Genomic DNA, 16,672 nt, shown 5'->3' with positions numbered 1-16,672 from the left:
ACTGTTGGAGACCCCAGGGCTCTGTTAGTCTAACAAGGTCATAGTCTCAGCTGAGGGAACAGCCCCAACTGATTCCCCACCTCCTCAGCAGCTGTGGAGCTCCCTAGGGGAGCATGTCTCAAGCTCTCTCTTAGCATGTAGTCAAGTTGCTCTTAAGAGCCGGGCATGCTGGTCACCTGTTCATGTCATTTATGACAGGTTTTCCTGCCTTGGAAACTTGGGGAAGAAGCAAAATAATTCTCACTTTGCTGACTTTAAAAAACCTGCTAGGAAAAAATGCTGCAGAGAGGAGATGTTTGTGGCTATAGTCACCATTGAGTCTGTGATGCCTGCGTATAGCTGTCCACAGCAGTTCTTATGCCACAGAGAGTCTGTGTTGGGGACTGGTGGCATCCTAACTGAACTTTGAGACTGTAGCAGGAAGAGGAGGTATATGTCCTCCCTGCCTTGTGTTCCAGAGCCTTCCTTCTGGGTCAGCTCCTTTCTAGGAGAGGCTAGCAGCAGGCAGCGTGGGCCCTATGCTCTTATCTCTGTGACCCAGTCCAGGAATGGTATCTAAAGCATGTGGGAGGTCCCTCGTGCGGGAGTGTTCTCAGGTAGCCAATCACATCCTGCTTCTCAGGGACAAGTGATCAGGAGGAGGATGCAGAGCCTCTGCTGGGTAGGGGTTTATGTCCAGTTTGCTGAGTGACCCCATCCCCCAGTTCATACACTGCCAGGCTGTCCCATGAGGCTGTCAGTGACCGTGTGTCTGTACTCTCAGAGGAGCACATGTACTGGAAGATCAGCAAGTTCCTGCTGTCACACGAGAACTTGAACATGGACAAACTGCCAGGCTTCTACCAGTTCTTCTACAGCTCTGACTTCCAGGTATTGGTCCCCAGAGACTCCTCAAGAGGTGCGCTCAGCCACTATATCTTCTGCTTTCTTGGTAATACAGCTTACTCCCCAGTCCCGTTGCACAAACAGTGCAGAGCAAGGTCAGAGACAGGAACCCTTTGTGCTGCCCCGCGTAGCCAGACGCACTCCTGTGTCCTGACACTTCTCAGACTTTGCTTTAAAAAGTCTGTCTGAGTCCAGACATAGAGCATCCTTCTTGTATTTCCTTGCTGAATCCCTTGAGTAAGTATTACATACTCTCCTGTAAAAGTCCCACCCACTTAAACAGGGCTTAGTGTTTAGCTTGACTTGAGCTTTGATGTCTGGGCTGATAAGATATAAGGCTGCAGCTTTGAGCCATCACCTAAAATCAATTGTGTTTGTCCAATAAAGAAAGCTGTAACTTATTTAACAGTGCTTTCTTGTTCGTCTGGCCTAGCAAAAAACTGAACAAGAATGGGTGTTGGAAATTCTACGGCAGGGGATTAGAGACAAGCACTGCTATGAGCTATGCTCTAGAAGAGGCGTGTTCCACATCATCCTGTCCTTCTTCAATAGCCCCTTGTGTGACGAAGTTGCTCAGGTGAGCATGTCCCATGGGTTCACCGCACAGATGACTGTGTTCTCTGTGGTCATTCCTGGGCTTAGTGGGTGACGTCTGGGATTGTTTGTTCCCTGATAGATGGCTTTCTTTGCAGCCTTCTTACCATGTCCTGGGGATAGGAAGAAAGGCCTCTGTATCTTTATCAAGAGAAGGGAGCTAATTAACAGTCACAAGCCTATAGACGTGGCCAAAAGCCAAGATGCAAATTAGCCCACGTTCATGGCAGGAGCTGTCTAGCCCCCAGCTTTACACAGAGTGCCTGGAGATAGAAGACCTTTGCAGAGGAGTCCCAGCCCTCAGGCTGAGGCAAGTTCAGGGCCAGCCTGGGATGCCTAGCAAGAACTATGCTTCAACTAAGTAAACAACAGCCTATGGACTGTCACACTGTGTGTTCACACCAGCCTATGGACTGTCACACTGGGTGTTCACACCAGCCTATGGACAGTCATACTGTGTGTTCAGTTTTATTAGTACCTGTTACATTATTTTTCCACAATTTACTCTCTTTGTTTTTGAAACAAGATCTCACTTTGTAGCCCTGGCTGGCCTGAAACCTGCTTTTCATGTTGCTGGCTGTGAACTTGCAGTGTTCCTCCTGCCTTGACTCTTAAAGGTTTAATTATACGTAGTCCCTAACGTAAGAAGCACTGGACACGTGTTCTCTTTTGTTTGTGTGAGATCATAACGTACCGCGTCCTTTCCCCTGTCACAGTGCACTGGTTTACAAGCTTCAGAGTGGCACCGCAGGCTGAATTCCCATCTTCTTTATTGATTATTGTAAGCTTCATCTAAGTGAATGGTGTTGTACAATTTTCACTAAAGCTTTAAAAGCCAAAGGCACTTTGAAGTTTCACTAAGGACTTCTTAGTTTCCCTTTGATTTTGTAAATCATAGTAAATAAGAGTGGAGAATTGGAACTGCCCCACACACACACACACACACCACACCACACCACACCACACCACACCACACCACACCACACCACACCACACCCACACACAGACACTCATCAGGAACCAGTGAGTTTGCCCCTGTCCCCGGGGCCGAGAGCTGATTTTATGTTTCTAAATACACAAGCTTTTGGAAGAGGTCCATGGGAAGAGGCTTAGGTGCCTGGATTAATTCTTAGCCTGGCAAGCTTGACTTGTGTTTATGTAAAATGTGGTAGGGCACAGCTGAATTAAAAAACACATATGAGGGGCTGGAGAGATGGCTCAGCAGTTAAGAGCACTGACTGCTCTTCCAAAGGCCCTGAGTACAAATCCCAGCAACCACATGGTGGCTCACAACCATCTGCAATGTGATCTGACGCCCTCTTCAGGTGTGTCTGAAGACAGCGATGGTGTACTTACATATAATAAATAAATGAATCTTTAAAAAAGAAAGGAAGGAAGGAAGGAAGGAAGGAGAAATGCATTGGAGTAGTGGAATTTGAGTGTGCTTTTTATTGTCATTGTAGCAGGATTCTGAGGCGCTTGGAGCAGTTAAGTCTTGTGTTGATGGTCTGTCTCCCTTCTGGGTGGATAGGACAAAATGGGCTACCAGTAGCTCACAACAGGGCTGGAAATTCTCTGGTCTGTGCCATGTCCCAGCTGGACCATCATGTATCTGAGCTATGTGGTGTCTATGGTGTGTCTCTGCTATGGATCAATTCCATGGTGGATTATCAGAAGTGAGGCTCTCCCCAGGCTCAAAGGACTACTAGATGTCATTTGCATGCTGATACATCTTTGAAATCACTCTTTTGTAACTGAGCCTTGTGGCTAATGCTTGTGGCTAATGGTCCCAGACCTCAAAAGTCTAGGACCATTGTAAGTCCCTGTCTAAAAAATATTAAAAGTTAAAGTAGAGTGGGAGGGAAAATCAATTTTGGTCAAATAAGTTTGTTTTTCTACTAAGAAGTGACTAACTGTTGGGCTTTTCAGAATTGGATTCTGGAAATCCTGCAGAATGTTGCCCACATCACCAGATCTGCCTATGAAGTCATACGTGACTATAGCCTTTTAACGTGGGTTTTACACATCCTTGAGAGCAGGTAAGTGCCTTCTAGATGAGCTGTCTGCTTATGAGACCTCTAAAAGTTTAAGTATGAATAGATAGACTGTGTGCAGTAGTGTCCCCTCACACTCTTGTGAACTTACAGTCTAGCTTCTGGAAATGGCCAAATGGTCTTTCTTTGATTAACTCCTGATATTCAGTGTCTGGTCTGCTTCGGATCAAAGTGCAGCTGCAATCCCACTGGCCTTTCTGTGTGTTTTATGTCACACCCTCCACTGGGATCAGCTTCATATACCGACTTAGCCCCCGTCGTCTGAGCTTATAGTTCTAGATGGCTTGTGGAAATGCCCAGCGATGGTGGATGAATTCTCAAGCACTGGGAGGGGTCGGGCAGGATGGGCCCATGCTGCAGTGGACGATTGGAGCAGAAGATTCCTTGTCATTCCTGACGCAGCAGCACTACCACGAGGCTCTGCCTGTGACAGGGCAAGTGTATGCCCAAGAGTCACTGGGTCTTTTAGTTCATTTTTCAAAAGTCATTTTCAACTCTTGAGAAGCTAACCCAAATACACAGGCGCAATCCCTAACCCCAGGAACTCTGCATATTTAACAGTCATGTTTTGCTACAATGCTAGATGACTTCTTAAGGGTGCCTGGACCCATCACAAGAGGTCTGTGGAGCCAGGCGTGGTGGCACACACCTTTAATCCCAGCACTGGGGAGGCAGAGGCAGGCAGATTTCTGAGTTCGAGGCCAGGCTGGTCTACAAAGTGAGTTCCAGGACAGCCAGAGCTATACAGAGAAACCCTGTCTCGAAAAACCAAAAAAAATCAAAAACCAAAAAAACCAAGAGGTCTGTAGCATTGCCATTTCATAAACCTGTTGTTGCAGAATGTGGTTGTTCATTATCTTTAACCAAAAGGATTAAATGTTCCTTTCTCCTAATACAAAAACTAGCAGTTCATACCTGGAAATAAACACCATTGGAGATTGGCATTTAAAAGGGTATTTTTCTAAAATTTCTTTTGTAGACTTAGTGGTTGGTTCTTATAATCACTCAGGAGGCTGTGGCAGAAGATATCAGGGAGTGTGAGGCCAGTCTGAGCTACAGTGCAAGTCCTTGTTTCAAGAAAAACCAAATAGAATAAGATTTTTCAAAGAGAAAGTAACAGCTTAAACCTCGTCTTCCAACATCAACAACTTCAAAACTATTTCAGATTTTTAAGAAGGCATACTTGGCTAGTGGCCTGTCCCACGATAACTTTGTTTATGCTCCAATTGCCACCATACTCACAACGTTGTGCCTACTGTGCTTTGGGGCGTGGGGTAGTTTTCTGGTTAGAGCGCGGTCTCGCTTGAGGCTGCATTTCTATGCCTTTACTGACCGGGTGTGCTCTGTGTGAGGGGCGAGCAGGTCGGATTACCAAGGCAGGCCTGTTACCAGAGTCCTGTCTCCTTCGTGGTCCTTGTCCCACAGTGATCTACAGTGCTGCCATGTTTGGTTTCAGATTTGTAGAGACTCAGCTGCTGTCCAACGTGATCTCCTTGTTACACACCCTGTGGGTGACCAACCTGGGCAACAAAGCGCCGGAGGAGAGAAGCCAGCCACCTGGCCAGGTCGGCTCCCAGGAATCCGAGAAGATGCTTGCCTTGCACATGGTCAGTGAGTTCCTGTATGTCCTCATTGCGCTTACAAAGCACCTGAGGTGAGCCCACCCCTGCCGTGAGATCCCCTACTGTCTAATCCTTTCTGTCACTCGAGCCAAGGTGTGTGGATCAGGCCAGAGGGCATTGTCACCATCGGGATATCTGTTGTAGCAACATCTTGATTGTCATTTCAGCCTCCAGGGTTCTTATGAAGGCCCTGAAAACTTAGCAGACTGTTAAAACCCACAATGCATCATGGTAGGGCAGTTTTAACATCTGGGTTGCACCCCGCTTCAACCTCACCATGCTGAACAAAATGAAGACACAGAAAAGCATGTTTTCTGTGACCTTAGCCTCAGCCAGGGTGCCACAAGCTGTCCCATACCTCTCCAGCCTCCAGGGATGCGTGTATGCATCCGTGGGTTCCTCAGCATTTCAGTCCTGTCAGCTGATCTCGGCATCAGGCTCTTGGTTTCCTCTGGGGAGCTAAAGTCTCCTCAGATTCATTGTTGGAGAAAACACTGTGTATTTAAATTTCCCATGTCAGGAGTTGATTTGTGTCAACAGGGCAAAAGTTTGACTTAAAAAAATGAGACTCAGAATGAAGGGTTTTTTTTTTTTTTAAATAAGAAAAATTTAAAAACAAATTTCATGTTGTCACAAATTAAATTAAAATTTTGTTGGGAAACCATACCACTTACTTTAGGGTTGTCTGGCACATTGCTGTTCAACAACTTAGGTCCTTTGGAAATTACAGTTTGGTGTTTAACCTTGTAATGTAGCAAGAGCTATTAAAAGATCAGAGAGCTCTTTCCTGCGCTGAGCATCTCGGGCTTTGCCTGTAAGGTGGTACTGCACAGGGCCTGCCTGAGCTGGAGAGGGATTGGCATCCGAGGGTAGAGAGCACTGTGTCTCTTCCAGCACAGTTGAGATTCCAGGTCTCCCCAGAGTGCCTCACTTTTCCTCTTCCATGTCCTGAGCCCTCACTTGTCTGTTAAAAGTGTGTGTGACCCTGACTGCCTTGGGCTGCTCAGGACAGGGTTAGTTTCTGCTCAGTCTATAACGTTGACTTCCAAACAGGCCCACCTTGGCTTCTGCCCAGCTGATGAACTTCTTTTGGACACTTGAATCTGTGCTGAGTTATCGGGCCACCATCATAAAATTATTCAAGGACATGGGCCGATTCACTGTGAACAAGGTGGCACTTTCTACCAAAGATGTCCTGATCCTCTTACACAAGTGGAGCCTCATTGAAAGAGACACGAAGCTCCAAGGAGAGCTGAAAGCAGTCATTGAGCAGCACCAAGCCAAGGACCTAATGAGTAAGTCCACCTCCTTGCCGCCCCAGCTGCCTGGCTCCACCTGGAGCAGCCAGCATGCCTCTCCTTGGCTAGTTCCAGAGCTGACAGGGCACAGACATGGATATGAGGACCTAGGTTTGATTCCAGCCCCATTGCCTAGGGGTCTTGTTTGCCTTTAGATAAGACTATACCCAAGTGTGTTAGCTTTCTGTTACTGTGACAGAGTACCTAAAAAGATAAATTTACGGGATCAAGGATTTTATCCTTTGTGTGTTTCGGTCCATGGTTGCTTAGCCCCAGTGATCCGGGCCTGTGTTGTTGTTGTAGACTGTGCTGGTGGAAGCCTCTGGGAGTTGCACACTTCACAGCAGCCAGCAAGTGGGAAGAGGGAGGAGAAAAGGGAGTCCAAGCCCAGATGCAGCCTTTAAGGGCGCACTGCCTGGGACCTGCTTCCCAGAGATCCCATACCCCTTAAGCTCTGAGTGTGTAAATGTTTAATCCCTTCACCCTCCACCCTCCTGAACCATTCACTTCAGTACTGCTGCCTTGGGAGCAAACCTAATCCACAAAGGCTTTGGGAATGTATAAGATCCAAACCATAACATGAGAGTGTAGAGGCGCTCACCTATAGAGGAGGTGCCTAAAACCGACTTGTTTCACCGAGTCCTCCGGTGCAAAGGCAAAAGACCGGAGTGGAGAGGCCCAGGAGCAAGCACAGCTTGTACAGTATTGTCACACACGCAGGGCATGTTCATGCTCCCTGGGCTGGGCACGTGGACGTGGTGGCTCATGTCAGCCAGATGAGTATGCCAGGCCCAAGTGAGCATGCGCACCCAACCCAGTGCTTACTCCGGAGGAGCTGTGGACACGGCAACCCTAGCTTACCTCCTTTTCTGTCTGTGCTTCTAGAAATGCTCAAGGATAAGAGCAGGCCTGTGGTAGCTGCCCAGGCCCGAGGCCCACGAGGCCGGAAGAGGAGGCATGGAGGGCTGGAGGAGACTGCTGAGCCCCAGCTGGAAGCATCTTGCTTGGAGAAATGCAAGGACCTCCTGAGGGCCACACTGACCCACTGGGGGCCCGGTGACCCCTTGCCTGGTCCCACACAGGGGTCTGTGGGCCAGACTATCCCCAAGAGTAAAACACTGAGCTCTGCGCATGCTGCTGTTTCTTTGGTGGCCAGCTGGGTGCTTCGGTCATTGGCTGAGCGCCCTGTCAGCAGGGCAGAGGTCACAAGACTCCTTGACTGGCTCAAGAGCCACATTTTGCCACAGCCAATGGTAGTAGCTGACCTTCTCGGGGACAGCGCCGTGAAGACTGGCATCTTTAAGCTGTATAATCATCACTGCAGTGCCCAGGGCCTCGTGGGACCTGCACAGGATGTGGCCTGCAAGTTCAGCACGGTCATGCTGCAGTTGTTGGTGGCCCAGGGCCGGAAAGAGAGCCCTTTCCACTCGGTGGCAGAGGCCCTGTGCCTTGATTCTCTGAATGAAAAGGAAGAAGCCAAACGAGGTAACGTGGGCTCTTTTGTCACAACTAGAGACATATGTGGGGTGGGCAAGGCTTCAGCTTCGAACTCTGACATTTAGCTGGTCCCTTACCAAGACTGGGAGTGACAGAGAGGGAGTGTGAAGAAGAGGAAGACAGCCATGTTTATGACGATAAGCACCCTTAGAATCTTAGGGTCACTGTGATGCTTTGTATAGACTCGGACCAGGGAGTGGCACTGTTAGAGGGTGTGGCCCTGTTGGAGTGCATGTGTTCCTGTGGGTGTGGGCTGTAAGACCCTCATCCTAGCTGCCTGGAAGTCAGTCTTCCACTAACAGCCTTCAGATGAAGATGTAGAACTCTCAGCTCTGCCTGCACCAGGCCTGCCTGGATGCTGCCCTGCTCCTGCCTTGATGATAATGGACTGAATCTCTGAACCTGTAAGCCAGTCCCAATTAAGTGTTGTCCTTATAAGACTTGCCTTGGTCAAGGCGTCTGTTTACAGCAGTAAAACCCTAACTGAGACAATCCCTCAAGGGACACTGACCGTAGAGAGTAGAGTGTTTTGATGGCAGCGAACACAGGGCTGCTGTGCCCCATGGTGAGCATGCACAGGTACCCACACAGGCAGCGGTGCTTGGCCTTCAGCTGGCATCCAGAGGCTCGGATGCAGGGCTGAGCTCTGGCCTTGGAGGCTGAGATGGAGTGGGAGGTGTGCCTCAATTTGGGAGAATGGACTCTGTCACAGGGAAGGAAAGGCTGGGCTGTGACCTCACCTGATAGCAGAAGGGGCCCATCACTTTCTCAGCTAACTGCAGCAGGAATAGAGGCTTTCTGCCTGGAAGCCTCACCTTTCCCTCAATGTGCTCTTTAAGGTGGGAATTGCCAAGTCAGGGATGGCCCTAGGCACGAGACCTCAGACCAGGTCGGGACTTAGAGTAACTTCTCTCTAAGGTGTATACACAGTCATCAGAAGAAAAAAGCTTAAACATGGTAGAAAGGATAGCACAAAGTGGAGATTCATTTTTATCCATGTGCTCACCTGTGCTTACACAGGTTTTGGCAGAGCGTATCTGGCAGTTGTGCAAAGCCCTGGTGCATTGTGGGTGGGTGGTTTGCTTTCCATCTGAGCAAGTGCGCATCCTAATGGCTTTGTCTGACTCCCCAGCTCCTGCAGCGTTCCTGGTGTCTCTGTATGTTAAGGACATGTGGCTGGGGGCCCAGCAGCCAGATACCTTCCTTGCTCACATCCGAATGGTCTGTGAGGCTGCAAAGGACGTGCCACTTGATGAGCCCGAGGCCATTGTTGTGCTCTGCAGGAACGTGGACTCCTCAGCCCAGTGCTTGACTCGCTCCCGCTGAACAGAGCCCCAGCGGGTTCCAGGAAGCTTAAGTGGGTTCCGAGACAGACATAAACTGATACATGCAACTATTTTCCAGCAAGAAAGCTAAGAGGACTTTATTCAGCTGACCAACAAGTAAGCCCTTATAGTCAGATCTAGTGACTGAGGCACTGCCAGGCCGTGAGGACCATGGAGGTCTCAGATGTCTGCCGTCCCCTCCCCTGAAGGCCCTGACAGAGGAGCTAGGTGCTGGTTGGTCATGGATTGGTATTAAAACTGAAATGTGAAAGCTCTTGTGTCTTCGGTTGTACATGACACATGTGTAAAGTTGCCTCTCTTTGCTGTTTTATTTAAGAATGTTGAGTCCCTAAGGTAGAAACCTCTACTTTGGGAAGACATCCTATTTTTTTAAAGTTATATTTCAAAGAGGATTTTTGAGTTTTATAATGTTTTGATAATAAATAGCTATTTTTGTGATTTGCTTTTGTACTTTGTTTCATTTTACAACCTATTTTTATTCCAGAGACCTGCATTCTAGTTCAGAATTTAACTTTTATGGTTCACTGTTACTAGGTGTTGTCCCTGATAAAAGTCAGTGTGCAATTTCATGGATGTTTGCAGATAAAACACTTGTATACGCGGTCCCTTGGGTTTGATGTGCCACTTGGGAGCTGGTGATATAGTTTGTCTGTGCAGAGTGTATGTAGTACTGAGAATGGCTTGGTGTTGTTTACATTGTTCTGTGCATCTGTGTGTCATCTTGTTACACAGGCATGGGTATATAAAGACGAGGGTCATTTACCTAAAGCAGAGAACACGCAGGAAGCCTGAGGGCGCTGAGGTGGAGAGCTGACCTTAGATTGCAGTTTACCGAGGCTGTCCTGCTTCCTGTGCACCTCTGACTAGCACGCAGAGAGACACTGGCTGAAGAGACAGGATCAGGCGTGTGTCGCTACAGCCCAGGCCCCTGAAAGCAAAGGAGAGGGCCACCAGACCCCAGCAAGTTTCCACAGCCTCTCACAAGCTCCATCTTCTGCCTCCCCTAAGTTCAAGGACTCTGGTCCTGTGAGGTGACCTCACCTGCAGCCTGATGGCACCAGCCACCCTTGGCTTGACCCTGGGTCCAGATAGGCTATGGTGAGAAGTCAGCTCGCGTTCCCTCCCTTTCCCTTTCCTGGGAGTCTGGTCAGATCACAGGGACACCGGTGGCCTTAGGTGGTGGCAGTGAATGCAGAGCAGAGGTCTTGGGTTTGACCGAGGGAGGGAGGGAGGGAGCCAGCCTTCAGCACTGCCCCAGAATGCTGAGTTCTCAAGCTCCTCCTCAGAGGAGCTACTCTTCTCTCCATCTTCTGTTTAACTTCACTGTCTCCAAGTCTGGCGAGAACACGCCTGGCCCTCACCCCGTGGAGAGTAAGTGGCATGTGACCTTCTGCGCACGGCATTGTGTTCTACAGCTGGCCTTCTGCACCTACAGTCCACATCTGTGAGACTAAGCGGATCACCTCTACTGACTGGTGGAGGCTTCTCTTGTCGTCAGCTAAGCAGTGTGGTCACCGCACACTTGACCTTCCCACTGCGCTGGATGGAGGTGGTACAAGATGCCGAAGTGTGCCAGAAGTGATTCTGTGTTAAAATGCTGCCGTTTCACAGAAGGGATCCAGGTTTTGCCATTACCCCACCCCCATCAGGACCAAGAGGCTGCCTTAGCATAAACACTGGTGAAAAGGGACAGCCATTATTTAAGAATAAAGCCTTCCATCTCCCTGACTGCGGCCCAGAGGTGCACCTCTCGGTTTTTGGGGCCTTGTGTCTCATCAACCAGGCCTTTCATACTAGAGACCTAATTGTTTCAGGCCCTCAGCCACAGTCCCACAGAGCAGCATCTGAAATGGGAAGGGACCTGCTAGCTTGAGAACTCAGCATTCTGGGGCAGTGCTGAAGGCTGGCTCCTCCCTCCCTCCCTCCCTCCCTCCCTCCCTCCCTCCCTCCCTCCCTCCCTCCCTCCCTCCCTCCCTCCCTCGGATTCAGGCGTGCTTCTGAGACGCTCCAGGGGGGCTCTGTCGAGAAAGGCTGTGATCCAGGGGAGCTGGCCCTGGAGGGTGCACACCGTGTCAGTGGAGGGCACACGGGAGGTCTGCAGGCTTCCCTGGCATCCTCATGGGAGTGTGTGTACCAAGTGTGCGCAGACAGAAGGGTGATAGATAGAGGGAAGCAAAGGTTTCTTTATCCTAATTCACATTTTATTTTCCTGTGTACCCCCAAAGCAAATGTAAGCAGCAAGCAGGCTAAGCTTGCTCAACAGAGACAGCTGTGTCCAGGGCAGCTCCTGCATCCTAGCTGCACTATCAATGTGTGTGATGGTCCTCTTTGTAAACTTGGTTTTGTCCCGGTCAGTTTCCTGCTATATTCAAGGCCATTGTAAACGGCCCTAAAAAAGACGTAGCTGCCCGGGTTGGTTGGAGTTCACCGTTTGCTTGAGCCCGACTGGCTCTCTGGCATCATCCGTTCTACAGTTGAGACGCTCTGTCTCCAGGCTCACCACTGCTTGAGTGTGAGGCCAGCTGATGCCCTGGGACCTCCATCCTGGACCTGGTCCTAGGGGAGAGCCAGGGGCCCCGGGGCTGAGGCAGAAGGACTCTGCTGCGTTAACCACTGGTCAGTGCCAGCTCTCCTTCCTGGCTCCTCTGTTGTCTGCAGGGAGGCCCTCCGGAGGCACAGAGGGAGGTTGAAGCTGTGAGTCCATGAACATATTGGCTGGGGTTGGGGACTGTGCCTGTGGACAGAGCAAACAAGAGGCAAACATCAAGGGATTGGCTAGAGAATAGCTCTTAGCTCGAGGGCTTATCTGTCCCTATCTGACCTGAGCCTGTGGGGAAGCCGAGGAGCCAGAGACACACAGTGTCTTGTTGGGAAGCAGGCCCCAAGTCCCTTCATACCTGAACGCCTGTATTCATCTCTCCTCAGGCATCCAGCCACATACCTAAGTCAGCTCGTTTCATGGCCACACTAATGGACCTTAGCTAAGAAATCTGTCCTCTCTGCATTTCCAGGCCCTGAGGGTGCTGGAGACAGTGAACATGGCCGCCTGGCATGAACCTCGGCCACTACTCCCTACCTAAACCTGCCTTGGATGTTATTCCCAGAATGGGTTGGTACTGCCTCATAAGTGGCGGCAGGGGGTTGCAGGGGCCAGCGACAGGCTGGAGAGCCGCTCTCCATGTGGCTGCAATGCTAACACAATGAAGGCCATGGCCAGGGGTAGAGGAGAGCTGCTGGGGGCCAAGCCACCATCTGTGTAAGTCTATCTTATCTCTGAGTGGGGGTGGGGTCCTTACACAGTGCCTCGGGAGGCTTTGCTTTCTTTTTAGGTTTCTAAAAATAATCAGGCTTATGTGTGTCCGTGTAAGTGTATGACACCCAGTCCAGAGGAGGATAGGAGATCCCCTGCAGTTGGGTATCAGGCAGTTGTAAACTGGGAACCCAACTTGGGTCCTCTGGAGGAACAGCAAGCGTCCTTAATTACTGCGCCATCTCTTCAGGTGTGTGTGTGTGTGTGTGTGTGTGTGTGTACTTCCCCACTACAAATACGTACACTCAAACACAGGAGTGCACGTGCGTGCACACACTCCTATCTAGAGCTCCATGTAGACCTCAAACTCACAGAGCTCTCCCTGCTTCTGCATTTCAAAGGCTGGGGCAGCAGTTACAAGGTAGACTGATCTAGAAGGCCAGTTACCCAGCACCAGAGAATCTCCATACAGCGAACTAGCCTTAGCGCTTGGAGCTTCCAAAGTTCACCTCTCACTTAAGCAGCAGGGATTGACCAAGAGAGTGACCAGAGACACCTTAGCTCGGGACCTGTATTTCTTGTGAGCCCACCAACAACATTTAACTGGCTCCTGGCAGGGCTCCTTAATATCAGTATACATCTGTCACCACGCTAATTTTAAAATAATGACACCATTCCCAAGAAAACCTCATTATCAGTTTCTTCCTTTGATCTACCATCCTCCAAGCCCGAGGTGACTACCGGTCTCCCCTCTGTCTCTGGCTTTGCCTGTTGTAGATATTTCACATGAAGGGAATGAGGCAATATGGTTTTATGTTTGTCTTCTTGCACTCAGCCGGATGTTTCCAAGGGAGAATCATGAATGGTCTACTGGTTAGGACATGCTAAGTGGGTCTCTAGGTGGTCTCTGTGCAGACATCACAGGCTGTACTCACATAAACTTGTGGAACCACTTCTGTATGTACTGATTGTCACTGTGAGGCCATTATCTGCTCGTTCACGCTAGCATGAACGAGTGCAGGTCCTGTGGATGCCCTACAATACTACCGGTCAACATCTGCATTTGTCCCAAGGCCTGCCTTCCTACTTACCTCATCTGTGGGGAGCCCGACCAGGACATGTAGAGCAGGATGAGAAAGAGGAGCACCACGAAGGTAGCCAGGCTCAACCACAGGGCGATGACAATGGAATCTGCAGGAAGGGACAGAATCAGCTGAGTCCACCAGGCAGCCGAATGGTCCTCAGCCAGAAGTCAGGAGACAGTGCATCCCAGAGCCAGTGACTGTGTGGAAATGGTGTCTCTGCTAGCTGTTAGCACTGGGAAGGTTTCCAGTAACAGCCTGGGGAGGAAAGAGAAGTGTACGTGCAGCTTCTCCTTGGCTGATGGCAAACTGAGTGTTATCTTGGGCTCCGCACAAGCTTTCTCCAGCAGCCACTGCTGCTTGGAAGAAGAAGAATCCTTAGCGGTGACGTTGCAACTTCCTTTTCTTGTTGTGTAACAAGACTCTTGCTGAGCCTTGGTGACAGGCCCCAGGAGGGACAGCATCAGGGACCCCATTCCCAAAACCTAGAAGAACTTCCCAGGGCCTGTTAGAGATTAAGAGCCTTACCACTGTGGAGAAGTAGGCTGGCACCTGGTTCCGTGGAGTGGAACTAGCTAGTGACTCAGGTAGAGAAGCAACAGTCACTGTTGTACCCAGCACCGCACTGTGACCGTATGTATGGCTCAGGGCAAGAGGAAACCAGAAAATAGGCTTAGTCTCCTCTGTCCCTGTGGAGAGCCTGGCAGGTCAGAAGGCTCCAGGTTAGGAGCATTTGGCAGGTGGCTGGGGAATGTTCATAATATGGGGGTTAGGGGGTGGTTACCTATGTCTGTGAGAATGACAAGGTAACCTCAAGACAACGTGTCCAAGCTGGGAGAGTCTAGATACCCCTCAATGTGTGGCCAAAAGAGACTGTTGGGGAATAGTAACCCAGTGAGTACTTACTAAGCACAGAGCCCTGCAGTGCAGCCTTCTGTTAGTGTGAATTGCTACACAGATGTTGAGAGCTAGCACAAAAGACGGTCTCACACTGCATCAAAACAAAAGGTTCTTTGTGAATACTCTACAGACAGATGAGCAACCATCCACAGAAATCATCATATGAGAGATGTGTAAGTTATCTAAGTGGATGGAAATGGGGCTCTGGGCATATGTATTGGCACCCCTGCTCTTAGGGCTCCCAGCCATTCCAAGGTGAGGAGTGCTAGCGAGTGGGTACCACATCCTCAGATGCTTATGTCCACTATGGAAGCCCATGGTACACCCATAGAGCCCCCACAATGCTGCCACGACCGTCAGTCATCTCCAGGTGATTCTCGGGACCCAGTTTAACATGGGTGCATACAGACAGCTGCTGTGTTCTGTAGGGAATAAGCGCGAGAGAAGAGTCTGTCTATTTTTAGTACATATCTGATTTTTTTTCAAGTAATTTCAATCTGTGAACATATATCGTTGGCCATATTTGAAAAGAAAATGCTATCTCTGTTTCCTATGACCCAGACAGGTAGACAATCAGAAGATTTGCAGAAGTGGACCTCGGACCCTAACAGTTAACATCAAAACTGAGGCTTAGGACAGAGGAGGCGATTCCTTTGGTAAAGAGCCTACTGTGCATGCATGAGGACTTGCGGTCAGATCCCAGGCTCGCATGGAAAATGTAGGTGCTCATCTGTAACCCTACTGCTGGGAGCTAGGAGTGAAACAAGGGGACCCCCAGAGATCACCGGCCGGTCAGCAGTTGATGAGCTCCTGGGCTTCAGGTTTAATGAGTCACCCTGTCTTAATAAAGTTAAGTGGCAAGGGATTGAGGAAAGATGTCCACTAGCATATGTGTGCTTGCACACTATACTACACACACACACACACACACACACACACACACACACACACACACACACGGGGCGGGGGGGGGGGGTTGCTATACTTTGATAAAGACACAAGCCCCTGCATTTTAATACATCAGTCCTTTACAGCATTCACATGCCAGGGACGCAAGGACAGCAAAGGCCCATTGATGGCCCTAGTGTCTTCTCCCTTTTCTGCCCCTAGGTTAAGAACCATGGAGCAGTTTTAGTTTTAGTCTCTGGGCTCCTGGGAAGGGGGCGGTCATAATGGATGTCTTAGTCAGGTTTCTATTCCTGCACAAACATCATGACCAAGAAACAAGTTGGGGAGGAAAGGGTTTATTTGGCTTACACTTCCACACTGCTGTTCATCACCAAAGGAAGTCAGGACTGGAACTCAAGCAGGTCAGGGAGCAGGAGCTGATGCAGAGGCCATGGAGGGATGTTCTTTACTGGCTTGCCTCACCTGGCTTGCTCAGCCTGCTCTCTTATAGAACCAAGACTGCCAGCCCAGAGATGGCACCACCCACAAGGGCCTTTCCCCCTTGATCACTAATTGAGAAAATGCCTTACAGTTGTATCTCATGGAGGCATTTCCTCAACTGAAGCTCCTTTCTCTGTGATAACTCCAGCTGTGTCAAGTTGACACAAAACTAACCAGTACAATGGATGTCCTACACTGAAAGATGCCAGGTCCAAAGGAAACTCTATTCTCCAGCCCACAAAAGGCCGTCCAAGTATCCAGAAATGAGCTCAAGCTGGGGTGGAGGAGGGGTTCTGCCAGTTAGACAAAAGCTGGCGTTCCTCGGGAACTTTGTGAAACTGGTTCTCATCTGCCAAAAGGAGTTTCCCTTACCTCTGGCAGAAGGGACTCGAGGCTATCTATCTGTGGTGTCTCTTAGCACATCAAAGCTCATGCCGGCCTCCAGGCTCCCTCAGTATCACAAGGTAGACATTTCATGAAGCCTTTGCCCTTCTCACCGGCCCTTCCATAGCCTCCCTCCAGCTCACGTCTTCTCTACCCTCACCCTTCTCACCCGCCCTTCCATAGCTTCTGTGACCTCTGTCCAGGTCACAGGCTTCTCTACCATCAAGCCCTTCTATATCCTCCAGAGCCTCCCTCCAGCTCACAGCTTCTCTACCCTCAGCTTCTCCTTCTCCTCATAACCTGTTCTTCCTGCTGTTCCTGATTTGCTCTGCTCTGCTCTGCTCTGCTCTGCTCTGCTCTGCTCTGCTCTG

General features: G+C 49.8%; 2 protein-coding genes across 5 annotated transcripts in view; one reads left to right on the top strand and one right to left on the bottom strand.

Annotated features, from left to right (window-relative positions):
• Positions 1-9,734, top strand: part of Urb1 (URB1 ribosome biogenesis 1 homolog (S. cerevisiae)) — a 58,941-nt gene extending 49,207 nt beyond the window's left edge. The window contains exons 33-39 of one of the 2 annotated variants that reach the window (NM_029497.1): positions 764-870; positions 1,319-1,462; positions 3,409-3,518; positions 4,990-5,187; positions 6,209-6,450; positions 7,339-7,938; positions 9,083-9,734. In NM_029497.1, the coding sequence (NP_083773.1) occupies positions 764-870; positions 1,319-1,462; positions 3,409-3,518; positions 4,990-5,187; positions 6,209-6,450; positions 7,339-7,938; positions 9,083-9,276 (1,595 nt within the window). In that variant the 3' untranslated portion in view covers positions 9,277-9,734. The remainder of the gene's footprint in view (positions 1-763; positions 871-1,318; positions 1,463-3,408; positions 3,519-4,989; positions 5,188-6,208; positions 6,451-7,338; positions 7,939-9,082) is intronic. The other variant, XM_006522977.3, reaches the window with a different exon arrangement.
• Positions 9,735-11,475: 1,741 nt separating this feature from the next.
• Positions 11,476-16,672, bottom strand: part of Mrap (melanocortin 2 receptor accessory protein) — an 11,579-nt gene continuing 6,382 nt past the window's right edge. Inside the window, exons 2-4 of one of the 3 annotated variants that reach the window (NR_155758.1) lie at positions 14,535-14,619; positions 13,638-13,737; positions 11,476-12,030 (exon numbers count right to left, since the gene is read on the bottom strand). Coding sequence is in view for 1 of the 3 variants with exons in the window: in NM_029844.4 (NP_084120.1) it covers positions 11,853-12,030; positions 13,638-13,737 (278 nt within the window). In the remaining 2 variants the exon portion in view is untranslated. Of the gene's footprint in view, positions 12,031-13,637; positions 13,887-14,534; positions 14,620-16,672 lie in introns of all 3 variants that reach the window. The other 2 variants (NR_155757.1, NM_029844.4) reach the window with 2 other exon arrangements.

This window comes from Mus musculus, chromosome 16 (genome assembly GCF_000001635.26).
Source record: "Mus musculus strain C57BL/6J chromosome 16, GRCm38.p6 C57BL/6J".
Classification (NCBI taxonomy): Eukaryota; Metazoa; Chordata; class Mammalia; order Rodentia; family Muridae; genus Mus; species Mus musculus.
The sequence above is the reverse complement of the archived record's forward strand: the minus strand, read 5'-3'. Positions and strand labels throughout refer to the sequence as shown.